We start from the raw sequence: 18,058 nt of genomic DNA on the forward strand, positions 1-18,058 counted from the left end.
AAATTTCTGTTCCTTGTCAATCACTGACAATTCTTTTTTAAAAAGACTTTATTTTTGCGTAGAAAAACTGAGATGCAGGCCAGACTGCAAGGAGTGAGAGGATTCACCAGAAAGAGCGGGGAGCAGAACAGGCAGATCTACTGAAATACACTGTTAAGGGAAGCAAATGGGCAAGACAGGAGAAGTCTGCTGTGCCATGGGGGAGAGGTCTCTGTTTGGGAATTGAACTCAGGCCATCAGGGTGGGCATTCTTGGTGGTGGCACTGACACTTAAACCCTAAGGCTACCGGGGGGGCCCAAAGATTGACAATTTTTAACAAATAACTTATAAACTTTTAAATTTAATAACCACCAGGAAATTTAAGAATGAAATAGGTGACAATATATGGCATCTAATATAATTACTGAAAATAAGTATCTGTGGCCTTTCCTCTTAAAGAAAAAAAAGAGCCCTCATAATTTTTTTATAATTTGGAGGCTATTCTCCCACCTACATATGGCATAGCTCTCTTGCAGACTCTTTCTTGACTCTACAACTTTGTTCATTCTTTCATTTTTTATCTTTCATCAGCTAGAAACAAAGATGGATAAATTATGTGTACCTCAAGTTATATTTCTATTTAAATTTTTTATAACACATTTCTGACAAATAGTTTTTCTATCTATAGCCTTCCTTTCTTCCTTTTCATCTTGTATGCAGCTCCCGTGTTACTTTATATGACAAATTTGTGTCAAAAATCTTATTTGAGGAGAATGAAGGAATTTAAGATAATTATATTTGACTAAAAATTATATAGTTCTGGAAAAGATGAGCTTTATAGCATAATCAATGTTTTTATATCTATTCTATCTTTGACTGGGTTAAAAAAACAAGAGAGCACAGGTCTAATGGTTAAAACAGAATTTTAACTAAGGAGTTTGATTACACTATAAATTTGCTTTTCACAGTAAAAAAAGAAAAAAATTATATTTAAAAGCTAGTCTGGCATGGCAAAGTTTATGAGATATAAAGAATTTCACAGAATAGGAACTTCAGACAAAGTTATTCTGCAATCATGATAAAATGAGATAAAGCAAGGTCAGTAGATTATCTAAGCACAGATAAACACAAGGTCACACTACAACCTGCAAAATACCAAAAAGCCCCCCTTTTTATCACATGGGTGAATTCTACTCTTCTACCCACGCAAATGCCTACTTCCTTAGGGCCTTCCCTGAATCACTAAAGCCAAATTCTGTTATAAAGTTCAAACACACTTTTACTAAGGTTCCTTGGCTGCCCATGGCTGTATGTACTCCCTTGAAAGTAATAAATGCAAGTAATAAATTCAAGTTGTCCAATTACAGGTGCTTATTCTTTGGGGGGGGGGGGGGTGTCTCTGAGTACAGAGCATAGGAAAACAAAACAAAACAAAGAGAAAACAAACAAAAAGAAATAAACTCTCAATGTCTCTCCAGTCACTGGAAGAGGATAACACAAAATGCTTATCCACCCCTATTTACTTAGAAAATTGCTTCAAGTAGTCAGCATGGTTTTCAATATGGGCAAATGGCATATTTTCTTCAAGCAGCTTTTCCTTTTTTTGGTTACGAGGCAAAGTATGTTTTAAAGATTCAAAATCTTCCAAGTGACCTAATCATTTTTCTGTATAATGTACCCCTCCCTATAGGATGTTTGCTAGACCACTAGAACCCATTTAAAAAAAGACATTATTCCACAATGATCAATAAAAATAAATTAAAATCAGAAAAACCTATTGTCTACTATATAAAATTTAGTATCTTACCTGAGTCACTGAAGAAATGCATTAATTTTCATAAAATAAGCAGTGTAAGTATAGATATATAACACATTTCAGAAAGAACCTTAAAAAGGGGTAAATTCTTTACTTCATTAATATATTTTCTAAAAACTGTTATCATATTTACATAAAGGAAATTCTTACTCACGCTTCATTAAGGGGTACAAAAATAAAATCCTTCTCAAAAATATCCACATGTCGGGTCCATGTTTTTACTCTCCCATGCCGTTTTTGCTGTATTCTGAAAAACAAGAGATAAACTATCAAGTTTTTGAAATGCTTCTAGTGCTTCACTTATATGCAGCAATTTACAAATTATGAGGGCTAATATGTTAACGGATCAAATAGTTTAATTGACGATTTAACAATTTGGGGGGAGAAAAAGACACTATCTATAGATAGAAGATGTGAAACTGTCCAAACCTGAATTTGGAGGACAGATATTGAATTTCTACCACTATATAGTAGGGTGGACCAGAGCTACTATTTCTATTAATACAGAATTGGTACTAGCAATCATTTTGAGAAACATAGCAGACCTGAGAGAACTAAAGAGCTGAAAGTAGGAAAAAATGTGAGCATTATCTTACAGTAGATAAAGCAGGATAGACTGACCATTTGTAAAACCAATCACTATTATCAATTTTAAAATACGAAATTAGGAATCACTAAAATAGCAGAAAATTTATGTTGTGCACAACAACTGACAAAATTTACCAACCTTTTGTATCTTCTGAGTAATTATCAACAAGTAATAGATTTGAATGCCATCACTATATGGAGAGGAATTATAAACAAAATAACTCAGGCTTAATATGAATGTCCGTAACACCTTAATTTCCTAGTATGTTAATTTCCTTAACATGTCTGAGAAGAATCATCCAAAGAACTCAGTAAACAGATTCACAGCTTACTCTCTAAAACATGAATGGGACATCTAGGTAAAACAGAGCAATCTGTATTTAGTAAGTATTTTTTTTCTTTTAACTATTAAGCATATTTGGGAAATATTGATCAAGACTTTAGACTAGGTACTCCTGAAGCTTCAGAATATTTTATTATATTAATTTTGCAAACTGATAATATAACTAAATTCTCTCATCTCTGATAACTGTCACTTTTATTATGGTATTGTCTCAATATAAGTAAGAGACTTTTTACTAAGTTAAGCAAATTACTATATCTGCTTAATATTTTCAAAGAGCTTGACTTACGATAGATTAGTTGTTTCATGAAGATTTCTCCTCTCTCTCTGATTAAGGCGTTTATAGAAAAAAGAACTGAATATATGAATTCGGTCAGCTTCTTCTTTCTTCAGTTTCTCAAGCACCAAATATCTATTTTATGAAAAATAATTCCAATATAACAAATTTAACAGCATACAATAAAAAGTCAAGCAGTGACCAAATGTCTAGTCAGCATCAATCTCTATTTCTAAAAACTGAAAAAAATATATCAGTAAAGTTTACCTCATATCTTTAGACAGTGATACTACCAGATCACTGAAGTAATGAGAACTGGTATCTGAAAGTAAAACTATGAAAGAGCTAATCTTTTATAAGAATACATTCACAAATATTCATAGCAACATTTATAATAGCCAAAAATAGGAAAAGACAGAAATGTTTAAAAACTAATGAATGGGAAAATGTGATATAGTCATACAGTAGAATATTATTCAGCATAAAAATAAAGTACTGCAACAAACTATAACATAGAATAACTATGAAAACATTATGCTAAATGAAAGAAGCTAGTTACAAAGGACCATGTATTGTATGATTCCATGTATATGAAATGTTCAGAATATGTAAATCTAGAGGCCAAGAAGAGATTGGTAGTTACCCAGAACTGGGGATAGTGTTGGAAAGAAATGGAAAATCCACTGCTTATGGTACTCAGGTTCTTTTTGGGGATAAAAATGTTATATTGACTGTTAATGGTTGTATAACCATCTGAACATACTAAAACCACTGAATTTTACATTTTAAATGGGTGAGCTACATGTTATATGTACTATAATTAAGGAAAAGTCACTATTTTGTTTGAAAATTCCTAAGCTCAGGTTCTGATGAAAGAACATAACTAAGGGATTTTTTTCACTTTAGGGCAACTCAGTGTGTCCCCACAAAAGACAAGACAACTAATCTAGCTCATGACAGTTTAAATCAATTGCTAAATTCTATTAATACTATATTCAAAACAGAGCACATAATGAATTAGCTTTAGTTTATGCCAAAATGGGTAAATCATACAGCTTTTACTGGCCCAAACTACAATGGTTACTTTGTAAAGCTGAACTGATAAACAAAGGGATAATTCAAGTTTAAAAAGGAAAATTATTTGTGGTTTAAACAAATAGACCCTCTGCTTCAAATTTAAATAGACACATGCCATTTAAAGTAATTAGTTTTGTCTTTTTGCTGATATACATTCACTAGTATTCCTGTGACTATGTCATTCTGGGGTTTTTAATGTTCATGTATTTAATGATTAATTAGGACAGCAGTTTCTCTATTTTTAGAGTTAATGGGGAAATCCAAATCCAAGTTTAATACCAAAACTTGTAGGAATTTCTTATATTTGGTTTGGTTGCACTTTTTTTCCTTTCAGAGCATAAATGACTTATTGAGTATCACAGTGAAGCTGTTCACTTGCTACAACATAGAGAATCCAATGATCAAATCATGCCTTCTTTAATTGTAGGATAAAACTAAAAGATGATTTCAAGGTCAGTCTGCAATTCTATGTGGCCTCTGAAAGTAAATTTTATTAAAATAATTCTTTTCTGCATGCTATCAATATTCTTGAGATGTACTGCCTTTCTACTACTTATAATATCAGTAAACTTTAAAAGTTTGTTTCTAACTTGAGTTAGAAATGGAAAGCAATGTGTAGCTCTGATAGCAGCAGAATCACTCATTTTAATGGTGAGGTTAAAAAAAAATTCCTCATTTTAATTCACTTCTAAGAATGTTATAAAATATATAAAGATTTTTAAAATCATGGATATAAATTATCATGGGTTTTGTTAGGATCCTTTTTAACAATGTGGAATGTTGTTTTGCATTCTAAAAGATAGAATTGTAGACAATGTAAGATTACTGTGTGAAATTTATTTTAAAGTGTAAACTATAAAGTGTCAAAGGGCCTCATGAAAATATAATGAATTTCAAGAGTATAAATGACTATAAAATCTCTACAATAATGTAAAATGTGGAGACTGCTTAAGTATGAAATAGAATGAACAAAATGTAAACACAATGCAGGAGTTCAACTTATTTTCTAAATCCAACTATATGTTTTCAAAACAAAAAAAAATTATATATGAAGACTTAAACAGGTTAAAAGGAATGAATAAATATACAGTATACAAACATAAACCAAAAGAAAACTGGAGTAGATATATTCATTTTGAACAAAGTAAGCTTAAAGATAAGGGAGATTACCAAGGATAAAGGGTATTGCATAGTAATAAAAGGGTCAATTCTCCAAGAAGATACAAACATGTATGTACCCAACAAAAGAGCTTTAAAATACATAAGGTAAAAATAGAGATTTGTGAACTTCAAGTTAGTCTGTATCTGCTTTAACCTCTGTTATACTGACACCACTGAATGTATTATCTTTAAAGTTTTTTTTTTAAAAGATTTAAGGTGCGTGTGTGTGTGTGTGTGTGTGTGTGTGTGTCTCGGGGGGGAGGGGGGAGGGGAGAGGATTCACCAACAGGCAGATTGACTGAAGTACACCACTGAGGGGAGCAGTAAACAAGTCAGGAGAGGTCTGCTGCCATGTGCGCTGCTCCCTGGCGGGCTGGAGATCGAACTCCTGCTGCAGAGGCAGCGGACAGCCTCATAAGTTGCCATCTTAACCCCTTATGCCACCAGGGAGGCTTTTCTTTAAAGTTTTTACTCCCTTTAATTTTACCACAGACTCTGGGTTTTTTACCTCTCAAATATCTTTAGAATTTATTCACGGGAAGGTCTTTCTCTCCTGTTTATCTTTTAAAATCTACTCTCCACTCTATGGGGACTATACCAGAGGGGTGGGGGAATCAAATATTGTGTAAAAATGAACAATGATGTAAAAAATTTAAAAAAAATTAATACAAAATTTTTTTAAAAAATTAAAAAAAAAAAACTACTCTCCAGGTCCTGTCCTTATAGTTCTTGTCCTCATTTTAATATCCCTAACCTATACACAATTTCATCCATTTTCAATTAATTAAAGTATCATTTGTCAAGTAGTCTTCTAACTCTACAGGTCAGGACCACATATTCAATGTTCTCTATTACTGTTCTTTTTGTTGTACCACAAGGGGAAAAGGAACTTGTCCCGTCTCCTACCCAAAACTGTTCTGCCTCTTCTTCATTGCTTTCAGTTAGTGGCCAAATCACAAAACAGGTCTCACTAGTCAGAAAAATAAGAGTTACTTAGGACCCATTTTTCTCCTCCTTAACATGCATTCAGTCAGTCTTACAATCCTGCTAAACAACTTTACATCTTAAAACATTTTATTATCTCTCAAAACATTACTCCCTCTTCACTCCAACTAAAACATCTAAATTGTGCTTCTTAAATCAATTTAATAAATTTCCTTAAATGATTTCTCATCTAGATATCCAGTGACATGCTTGTCCAAATATCTTAAGGAAACCCAATGATGACATCACTCTGATCAAAACCCTTTGCTTCTTTTAACAAAGTTTTCTTTTCCTAAAGTGTGGGTCACCACTATTAGCAGGTTATAAAATCAATTAAGTAGCTTTCAATACCAGTTTTAGAAAACTGTTTCATTTTGTGAAATACACTTGCATAAATCAAAAAATATTGGAGACCACTAGATACCCTGTTAAGCTGTTTTGTTCCATTACATACCTACATCATAACACAGTAAACACACAATTTATACAGGTATTAATAATGTACATTGGGTCATAATGTAAGCTCTTCCAGGACATCTTCTTAGTCCCTCATATAACCCCATGCCCAAAGAGAATGAAGCAATTTTTTCCTTCTGTGTCTGTCTCATGCTAATGCATCTGTCAGTGTTTTAGTCCCATATTTGCATTTCCCACAAGATGATAAACTTCTAACATAGCACTTGACACAGTTGGTACTTAGTCAGAATTTACTTAAAAGAGTAAAAGTATTCTTTGCTTGTTCAACAAACTATTAAATAGCCTAGGACAGTAACAAATTTTTAAAGGCTTAAAACATGTTGTAACAACTAAACAAGCTATTCTTTCGGAACACTTTGCGTGTGGCCAGATATTTTTTCTAGTGCTTGGCGTATATATACATTACTTAATTCTCACAATCCTTTTAGATATTATCATTTTCAAATGAGGAAACATAGGTAGAGATATTAAATAAGTCCCCCAATTGTCACATAATAAGTGGCAGTGATGGAATTCAAAACCCAAGAAGTTTTGACTCTAGAAAATAAAATATAAATTATAGGATATTAAAAACTTGTTAAAAGATTAGTAGAAAATGAACTTACTTCAAATAAAAGTCTATAATAACATCATTTAAAAATTCTCCTTCATTGAGACAGTGTAGGTCCTCATTAGTAACAGAGATGCCTCCCTTAGCTGGAGGTGGTGGATATACTATCAATCTGTAACAAAAAAAAAAAAAAAAAAAAAAAAAAAAAAATTCAAGCAAATAAACATATTAATGTATATAGTTGAAATGTAATAAAACAGAGGAGAGATTTAAAAGTGTTGCAAATATAAAGGAATTTTCTCACTTTTCTACAGGGCCAATGAAGATGGTATGACCCTCTCCAGTTTCTTCCTCTTCATCAAAAAACTGGAATTCTTGTTTGTTTTTAAGCTGCATTTTAGATTCAAGGGACGCCTGGTAAATGAAATTAAAATATGAATTCACAAAATCAATAGAGAAATTTTTCAACAAAAAGAACAAGCAGAAAACAAGAGCACTTTTCAATTAGGAGGATTAAAAAGATGTAGTAGGCAAAACTAGGAGTCACTTTCTTTTTAGCCATAGCTTCTGGAACAGTGATACACTTCCAATTTATTTAAAATTGTTTCTCATTATTGTGTCTTAAGATCTTTACTATTCATATTAAATTAGATTATGTTAATAAAATCCAAAGAACATATACAGTGGTTTTCTTCTTCTACTGGTGGAAGCATACCTCAGTTCAGTAGCTAAGCATTCCATGGCATATGGGAGCAGAGGCTCAGGGAGCACAGTCCAATGCACTTCAGTCCTCCAAAATCAAGGAATCTTTTAAAGGAAGGGCCATCCATTGAAATTTTGAGTCCATCCCGGGTACTTTATGGCTCTAGCTGCTCTATTCTTCCTCTGGAATTACCTCCTGTAATCTATTCTGCAAAGGATGGGGCACTGTCCCCTTCCTTGTTCTATTCTTTTCTATAACCCACTAACTGTGCCGGTACCTTTAATGGTGAGATCTTGTTCAATTTCACCAAGACTGTGCCTTATATAGTGTACTATTCTAAGTTTGTAGACAGGTAGACATATTTTAAGTATTCCCAATAAATTAAGCCAACAAAATTCAGGTGCTTGAGAAAGTTATATTTGTATTATTTAACATTATACTATGTGTTATAGTTGTAACTTTGACCTTTGGTTCAGACAGCTTTAGAATTACCGCTTATATATATATCAGTTATTCTAGAATTGGATACATATTAACAGTCAAAATCAAATGGTAAGTATTTTTTTTGGGCGAAAGATTTGTTTATTTATGCATACAATAACTGGGATATAGGCCAGTGTTGGGGGTGGGGGGGGTTAGAGGATTCATCACAGACATAGAGTGGGGAGCAGAACAGGCATATGAACTGAAATGTACTGCTGAGGAGAGCAGCAGGCGAGATAGGAGAGATCTGTTTTGCCAAATGGGTTATCTCCCTGCTGGGGATCCAACTCATACTGCAGTGGCTGGTGATAGCTTGACAGCATTGTCAAGCTATCTTTAAGCACTGTCTTTAAGCCCTGCATCACCAGGGAAGGCCCTGATAAGTATTCTTTACTTTTCAAGTTTTTAATCTTGTTCCTACATGTTACATGTAAATTTACAATAATGCATCAGGAACCAAAATTCTTTTATTTGTACTGAAGTCAAATGGCACCACTTTCTTTGGCACCAATGAGAACCACTAACAAATTTAAGAAATTTGGTAAGTATAGATTTGAATGTAGCATATATGTGTATATATATATATGTCAAAAGGTTAAGTACTAAGGAAAAAGAAAAGGAGACAAAAAGTAAAGGCAAGAATAGAACATGAAAAGGAACTAAAAATGCTTGAGACCTGTACCAAGTACTATTACTGTCAAAAGCCATCTATTTACCATGCTTCAACATAAAATTGTTTACAAATCACATAAAAAGCAAATAATTTTAAAATAAAATTAAAAAATCTAACTTTGATATGAACAGTGAAACATGAAACTTATTTCCCTTTAAAATTATGTTATTTAAAATTATATTTGAAAAATTTTAAAAATGTAATTACATTTTTTATTTTGTTTTCTTTTTGTACACAACTTCCTTTGATGCTTTCTTCATAGGTTCTTGTACAGGCAACAAGTCTGCTATTGGCTTCTTCAAAGGGAATTTTCATAAAAAAATTGGACACATTATTCTTTATACCAATGTCAGTAATGATATTTTCAAATACCATATTTGCCTGAGGATCAAGGCCATTTTGAAAAATTAAAATTATATACTGTTCTTCCAAATCTGAAAAGAAATAATATAACCATTAAGTCTAAATGGAAAAAAAAAAAAAACAAACTAATTGTATAGATGTTAGAAAGCATAACAACTTGTTATTTCAAGTATACCAGAAATCCTGGTATAAATTTTCAAAACAATGTTTGATACACAGTACACATAAGATAAACACTGGAATAAAAGCCAGTGACAAAGCTACCCAAAAATGAAACCTAAGTTATTAAGAGAAAGGAACCAGAACATGTTAGGAGCAGCAGCAGTTACAGAACAAATCTATACATGAATGTAAGTAATACACTTCATCTAAGAGAATCCAAAAATATTTATGGTTTTAAATATACATCAATTAACTTTGTTAAACATAAGTAGTAAACTGCCAAGGAACTGATGATATTTCTAGAAAATTCAACTGCAAAAACTGCTATTCACTAATGGTGAATAGCATTGCTGCTTTAATAGTTGCTATCATTTACTCATCATTAAAAGCTGAAGCAGCAGTTATTGCTGAAAAGTATTTTACAACCAGTCATGCTATGCCATAAATGTTAGAGATAAAGGAAAACAAACTAGACAACCACATCTATTAATTGTAGAAGATGAAATTCATTTTATGAATTTGCAAAATTCCTATTCAGGTTATATCAAGGATTCCTGATTTATATGGTAGATTTACATTTTATAATTTCTTCTAGTGTTAAAGAAATTCCTTTACTAGGATATAAAATGTTGTAATAAAAAGTAGAGATCTTTTGAATTATAATCGATTTCGAAAATTTTAAATGGGTAAACCTGAGTTTTAACTTCAGATCTCCTACTTTTAGTGAGCTTCTCCTCATCTGTAAAATAGGGGAAATAATGTCTATCTTACAAGGTTACTGCAAGGATTGTTGATAATATACACATAAGATATCTATCAAGGTGCACTTATATTCTACTAGTACATAAATTGTATGTATTATTACATCTGTTCTACATAACTTACTTGTTAACTTATTTATTCCTTTACAATCATTCCAAACTTTATCTTCCATATTCATTTGCAGTTGCATGCTCAGCTTTTGATAAACTGCTGGTATCGTCTGAAGAAACACTACTGGTAATTTTCGTACATTACACCATTCACATTTAGTTAGATCAGAGGTATTTAAAGTAATCCCTACAGGATCATTTTCTGGTTCTGGAGAAAAACAAATGGAAAAGGAATTAGGTCTTAGGAGGGCAGAAACTGAGTGGGGGAAACTGAGTAAATACTAAGTTTTAAAGCTAAGCACAAATTTATACTATATAATAATTTCAGTGAGAAATGAAGAAAAATCTCTAGGACTCTCTTACTGAAGATACGTATTTTTCCAAATGAGAAGAGGGTTCTCATGAAGTGTACTCATAAAATCAGATAGGTTTTCTGAAGTTACAGAATAAAATTCTATATATTTACACAAAGATATATTTATGTTCTTTGTTATGATATATGCAATAAATAATCATTATGAATTCTATGAATATCATTTAATCTTTTATTCCTGTATAGTGCTTTACTGTATAAAAAAACTATTAATGAGTAAAAAGATATAAAATAGCTTACCTTCTAGCTGTATCTTGATAAAATCTAAACAAAACTAAAACAAAAACAGATATACATTAATACCAGTCACAGATATATGAAGATTTTGCTACTAGCAGCCTAAAATGACATGTTATTTGGAACTTACTAAAGACAGCAGAAAAATTGAGCCATCTACCACGTGTTTAAATATAAGATGTCCGGGCCTCCTTGGTGGCGCAGCGGTTAAGTGCCGGGTTGCAAAGCTGCCCACAGTCTCTGCAGCGCCAGTTTGATCCCCAGCTGCTCCCCAGCCACCGGAGGAGGGTTCCACATGGCACACAGACCTCTCCTGCTGCCCACTGCTCCCCTCAGCAGTGTGCTTCAATCCTTCTGCCTGCTCTGCTCCCCGCTCTGGCTCTGGTGAATTCTCTCACCCTCCCGTGCTTCTGACTGTACCCAGTGATTGTATAAATAAATAAATAAAAATAAATCTTAAAAAAAAAAAAAAGATGTCCTTCCCCCACCCAAATTTCCTCTCAGAAAGGCATGTGGTTTACCATTTTTGTTCAAGTACCTAAAACATTTCTTTGTTTTACTTCTTAAAACTTCAGTGAGAAGGGCCTCCCCCAGTGGCACAGCGGTTGAGCGCTGGGTTGCGAAGCTGCCCACAGCTTCTGCAGCGCCAGTTCGATAACAGGCTGCCAGGCGAGGGTCCAGCATGGCACACAGACCTCTCCTGCCGCCCGCTGCTCCCCTCAGCAGTGTACTTCATCGGTCTGCCTGTTCTGCTCTAGCAGCTCTAGCTCTGGTGAATTCTCTCACCCTCCCGCACTTCTGACTATACCCAGTGCTTATATAAATAAATTAATCAAAAAAAAAAAAAAAAGTGATCAAAAAAAAAAAAACTTCAATGAGAAGCTGACAGAATATTAAAATGAACAACCGAACAATCCTTACTTAGATTCATTGTTAATATACTGCCATACCTATTCTATCACTCTGTGTATATATATACACACTTCCCTTTTGCTAAGCCAGGTTACACATTTGTTATTTCTGTTCACTCCAATCTATACCAGAAACCTGCTTCTCTGTTCTTCATAACCAGCATTTAAAAAGCCCAAAATAGGTTCTGTAAAATATACAACATCCTAGACTTGTGTTTTGTCATTTTTAAATATAGGCCATACAATTCCAGCAAATACAGCACATAGTTGATGTTTTATACCTCCGACTTACATAATATCCAAAGACACATGATGCTAGGCTATTCCACTATGATTCAAGCTTAATTACTTGGAGAAAGCAGTGTACCTGGTCTTTCTACTATAGAGAAATATTTTTTCCCCTTTTAAATTAAGTCTGTGTGGAAATACTTGAAAGCCTGTGAATATCCTGTTCCCTAATAAACTTTCACCCAATTATTTTTGCATGTTTTGAAGATCCTGATTCTGTTGCTACTGGTTTTAAAAGATGATTTTCTAACAAATTAATGTGGAAAAACGCATTAAGGCTGATACACAAGAATGAAGAGTAATTTTTTTACCCTTTTTTTAAATTTCATAAAGTACTATATTTCTTTCTGTTTCTTTTTTAAAGATTTATTTATTTCTGTATACAAGAACTGGGGTACAGAGTTGCAGGGGGTGAGAGGATTCACCAGAGACAGAGAGGGGAACAGAACAGGCTAATTGACTGAAATACACTGCTGAGGGGAGCAGTGGGCGAGACAGGAGAGGTCTGTGGTGCCATTTGGGATAGCTCCCTGGCTGGTCAGGATGGAACTCATGCCGTAGTGGCTGCTGATAGCTTCATAGTGCTGAGACTTAACCTCGTGCACCACCAGGGAGGTCCTTGAATTAATAGTAATTTTTGTGTATTTACACAAGCTAAGAAAATCAAACTTAAAAATAATTTAAAAAATTTGGTTTGCTATATAGGGGGTGAACATAAGAAAAACAAGTTTAGCAATAAAATGCCAATGGCATTATCTAGCTGGGATTTTTAAGAGTGTTCATTATAAAATTCTTACAACTCTTCTGCCTAAAGGTTTTCACAATGTAAAAAAAGCAAGGAAAAATAAATTTAGCATTATTACAGTAAATGCAAAGTCTACAATGTCACTAATCATACATTCTGAAGACTGGTTTCACTGGAAAGTAACAATTTAATTGGGCACATCAGGAATGGTTAGTTCTATGTTGGGACACATTCCAATATATGCTTTGCTTTATATAGAAGCATTTAAATAAAATTGTTACCAGATATATATGCAAAGAAACAAGTCTAAACATTTGCCACTTAAAGATTTGTGCACACGTAAATTATCAGTAACACTGAGTTATTTCACCTACATCCCGCCAAGAGTTTTGAAATTTTGGTGACAGAAAAATCTTAAGTTTATGCTTTCAATTTTCTCATCAGAAAATTTGCTCATATATGGTATTCCTAATAATATAAGCCATTTTTCTGCTGCATGAAAGTATTTATTTTAAAATAAAATTGGCACATCTAGATCATGCCAATTCTGAGTGAATATAAAGAAATTACCTAATAATAAATGATTACAAAATTTGATAAAACATCTGAACATTGAAATATTTAAAAGCTATTCCTCAGCTTAACCATGACAAGGGAGATAAATCAATCACTACAAAATACAAAATACAAGCACGTTATCTTTAAAAAGAAAATGCCAAATCATCTTTTTTCAATAGATTATCTGAAGAATATACAAATTTACTATACTTCATAAAAGAATGGTCTCCAGGAAAATTCTATGATACAATTAAGGTGAATATTAAATCTTGCATATTTCCACATTATAAGCACAACTGCTTTTTGGTTAACATACTTCATTTAGCATTTTATTTTATTTTTTTTTTTAATTTATTTTTATTTATTTATACAAGCATTGGGTACAGTCAGAAGCGTGGGAGGGTGAGAGAATTCACCAGAGCCAGAGCGGGGAGCAGAGCAGGCAGAAGAACCAAAGTACACTGCTGAGGGGAGCAGCGGGCAGCAGGAGAGGTCTGCGCACCATGTGGGACCCTCCTCCGGTGGCCGCGGAGCAGCCGGGGATCGAACCGGTGCTGCAGAGGCTGCGGGCAGCTTCACAACCCAGCGCTCAACCGCTGCGCCACCAGGGAGGCCCTCATTTAGCATTTTAAATAAAAAAATCTGTATCTATATATTTTACATTACACACATTACCTTTTATTTCTTAAAACAAACTTACAAAGTTAAGTTTCTCTTCACTGTATCATGCATAACCCTAACTGATAACTTTTCTTATGACTGTAAAAAAATTTCCTTCAGTATCTTAATATAGTTTTTAATAGGTAGCCTGAGAGAAAACATACAACTTACAATTAAATGTATCAAATCATGAGCAAAACTTTAATGATCATACTAAATGTCAAGGAAGCCATGATAAAACATAAGAGGGTTCTCCTGGGAATTCTGAGGTATAGTGACATTTTTGTTAGCTGACAGAAACCAGGAAAGATATCTACACTATGTAGTATGAACACTAGTATCAAAACAGTTTCATAAATCCTTAAAAACTCTGAAAAATGTTTACAATATTACTGGACAAAATGGATAGTTTATGTATATTTGCTTTAAATTTCTGGAATACTTTTGGAACTTCTAGTTTTTAAATCATGAGGAGATGCAATTTTTGATAAAAGAGGAAAACGCTGGCTTCCCATGTAGCATTGCTCTGATGGTAAATCAGGTTTACATTCATTTGCCCTAAAGACTAGCCTGTAAAATTTTTTTCCTTTTGATCATATTGTATTCCAGAGACATCCATGCTAGAAAATAAACAGCTATTACGCCAAAATTAAATTCTGATAATTTTAACTTTCCTTATATGATGTGTTTTCTTAAAAATACAGTATCAGTATGGTAGAAAGGGCAATACTTAAAGACTGAGTTTGAAATAGTAGTTGTAAACACACAGGGACATCAAATTAAGATATAATTAAATGAAACACTTACAAAAAGTGACAACTTAAAAAGGTGATTAAGGAGATATTAAAATAGAAAATACACATACTGGGTTAGTGGCAGTACAATAAGTAGGTCAGAGAGGTAAGCTAAAGGAATTGCAGAAAGTCCTTTACTCTTTGTGGACAATGAGGTCTTCCGAGTACAGTGGTACTTGAGTGGCCATTGTACTCTAGTAATCTATTTCTAGTAGTCTTAAGGATGCAAGACAATTTTCTGCAGACTCTAAAACCTTTGGATACTTCTGTCTCATACTTTTTTAAGATACACTTCTCATGCATTCAACTGGCATAGAATAAAACAACAACATATTAGAGTTTTCTAAAGTCAGTAAAAATAATTATCTTCCTATGATAAATGTCACTCTCTGAGCATTACATTATAATAAATTTTTTACACAAATTAATTTTTATGGCAAGGATGTATTCATAATTTTTTATATACTCAAAAGTAATTTGAAATCCTGAAATAACTAAAATTCTATTAAATTAAATAGCTTAAATGTATAAATCTAAAATATTATGTATTGGCCTGAGCATGGAATTCTGAATCTTACAACTGGTACAGGAAAATGATTAAGAATGTACTTACAATTACAGGCTCTATTAATAGCCGGAAAAGTGTTCCTACTCGTATACTTCGACAGTTTAAAATGACACTCTCAAAGGAACTTTGGCAGCTTAATGACACAGGATCAACTACAGTTTCTTGAGCAACCACTTTACGCCTTTTCAGAGGTGTGTTGATAACAGAATTACCAAACTGAAAAGGAAAATTTTTATCAAATAAGTTACTAAAAGAAGACTACAAACTGAAAGTACCCACATACAAAGAAGACCCAAGAAAGGAAATGCAATCAAAACATAAGACTGATATTCCAACTGACTGAAGTAAAAATATACTGAGTTTATATAAAACAAATTCCTTGTATGAAGTCATTACCTAAGATTCAAGTAACAACATAGGAACGGTATACTGGGAAGCAGACTGGGTTCAAATCACAATAATATCACCATTTAATGATTTGACCTTATAAAACAACTCCTTACAAGTTTTGGTCTCCTAAACTGTAAAATAGGGAAATTATCTACTGAAATGAGATAAATGTATATAAACAGTTTAGCACAGTACTTTATCCTTTTATCCCAACGGAGAGACAATATGATAAATGTCAATAGATGTTAAAAGTACCTGGTCTTTCATTCTTGCTTTTCTTGGTAATGTAACTGTATTTAACTCTGAATCTGCTGGAATGCTTCTTAAGTCATTCTCTACTCTACTGGCATTTTCATTCAGTGCAGCTTCTACTTTTCCAGTGGATGGTGCTGGGGAAGAACATGCTGAATCAGCAGGTTGAGGAGATATGCTCTCTCTTCTGTTAGTCCTGTCATTGTCATCTTCATCATCACTGGATAAAATGACTATGAAGAAAATTTAAATGCTTCAGATTTTTCATTTCTATCAGTCAAAAATATAAATATATTACTAAAGTGGGGAAATACACCAAAATTGCTTTGCATTTTCTCCAGATTTGAGATTAAAAATGAATGACCATACAATTCATTCTATCTGATTTTAAATTATGAGGAAAGCATAATTGGCATCTTTTCTTTTTTTTTTTTTTACAACATAGAAACATGAAATTGATTCTATAGTCTACCACCACTCATCTACACAAAAACAGACACAAGTTACAATAATAATTAAATATGGGTAGTCTAGTTCAAAGTTTCAAAAAAGGCTAAAAGTATGACGATAATAGGCATACAAATTATTCACAAAATAACATGCACTTAAATATTTGTGACATTTCATGTGGTCAAATAATTTTATCTCATACAGGAATTCATTAAAATCATAACTGGTCTTTGGGGAAATTTGGATCAATGCTTAATGCTCAATAAATCTTGAATAAATGAATGTGGCAAGGAAAGACTATGAAGATAATTTGGTTTTATGTATTATACTCGTTGTTGAATCTTTTCAAACCCATCTCTGTATCATAATCCCTGAGAATCGCCCACACTGCACTTGAGTCCAATCCTAACTCCTTACTCTAATTTATAAATGTACATAATCTGGCCCTTGTCTACTTTTCCAAAATTTTCTCATATAACTCCATTTCCTTCTTTATGCTCCAAACACACCAACCATCTTTTCTGTTCTTCAAATACTACAAACTTGTCCTTACCTGGATTGCAATTTACCTAGCAACTTGCATTTTTGTCATCAAATACTGGATTAGATAGCACTTTTTGATTAACTACTTAAAGTAAGCACAGAGGTACTTACTTATTTATAGCCACTGACTTAAAATTTTCTTTTTTTGTGATGGATGCTGACTTGTTACCTGTTTCCCCCATTTTCCTTTCCCCCACTAGTAGAAACTATAAGAGAACAGGTCTCTTGCCTTAATCACTGCTGTATCACCAAGAGGCTAAAAAGTATTTGACACAGAAGAGCATTCAAAATCATGCACTAAAGAATGTATAAACTTATGTGAGCAACTTTCTTTTAGTATCCCTCACATAAATGCTTATTATTTTTTTAGCAAAATTTTTGTTCCAAAGAGGCATCAACTCCAGCATGACTCTGCATGTCTTAAGCCCTACTTAGGATGGCTATAAGGAGGTAATAAAGGTTAAATGAGGTCATAAAGGTGAGAGCTTAATCTGACAGCACTGGTGTCCTTGTAAGGAGTGGAGGTGCCACCTCCCCACCCAAATGAAAAAGAGATAAAGGCCATGTGAGGACATAGTGGCTGTCTGAAAGCCAGGAAGAGAAGCTTCATCAGACAACAACATTGATAGCACCTTAATTTGGGACCTCAGCCCCCAGAACTGTGGGCTCTCGTTTAAACCAGTTTTGATAATCTGTTAAGACAACCTGAACAGAATAATGCAGTATTTTTGTTTTCAGGATTTAAACTTGCTCCCCTTGATATCAGTGTATCTTCCCCTT

General features: G+C 33.2%; 1 protein-coding gene across 3 annotated transcripts in view; it reads right to left on the reverse strand.

Moving 5' to 3' along the window:
• SENP6 (SUMO specific peptidase 6) overlaps nt 1–18,058 on the reverse strand; it is a gene marked incomplete at both ends in the record, with an annotated part of 80,861 nt that overhangs the window by 12,887 nt on the left and 49,916 nt on the right. For 2 of the 3 annotated variants that reach the window (XM_084228326.1, XM_084228325.1), the window contains 9 exons: nt 1,951–2,043; nt 3,017–3,139; nt 7,309–7,425; nt 7,558–7,667; nt 9,320–9,546; nt 10,523–10,717; nt 11,123–11,156; nt 15,689–15,859; nt 16,289–16,518. In XM_084228326.1, the coding sequence (XP_084084452.1) occupies nt 1,951–2,043; nt 3,017–3,139; nt 7,309–7,425; nt 7,558–7,667; nt 9,320–9,546; nt 10,523–10,717; nt 11,123–11,156; nt 15,689–15,859; nt 16,289–16,518 (1,300 nt within the window). Of the gene's footprint in view, nt 1–1,950; nt 2,044–3,016; nt 3,140–7,304; nt 7,426–7,557; nt 7,668–9,319; nt 9,547–10,522; nt 10,718–11,122; nt 11,157–15,688; nt 15,860–16,288; nt 16,519–18,058 lie in introns of those variants that run through there. The other variant, XM_084228327.1, reaches the window with a different exon arrangement.

The sequence above is a fragment of the Talpa europaea genome (genome assembly GCF_964194135.1).
Source record: "Talpa europaea genome assembly, chromosome: 2".
In the NCBI taxonomy this organism is placed as follows: domain Eukaryota; kingdom Metazoa; phylum Chordata; class Mammalia; order Eulipotyphla; family Talpidae; genus Talpa; species Talpa europaea.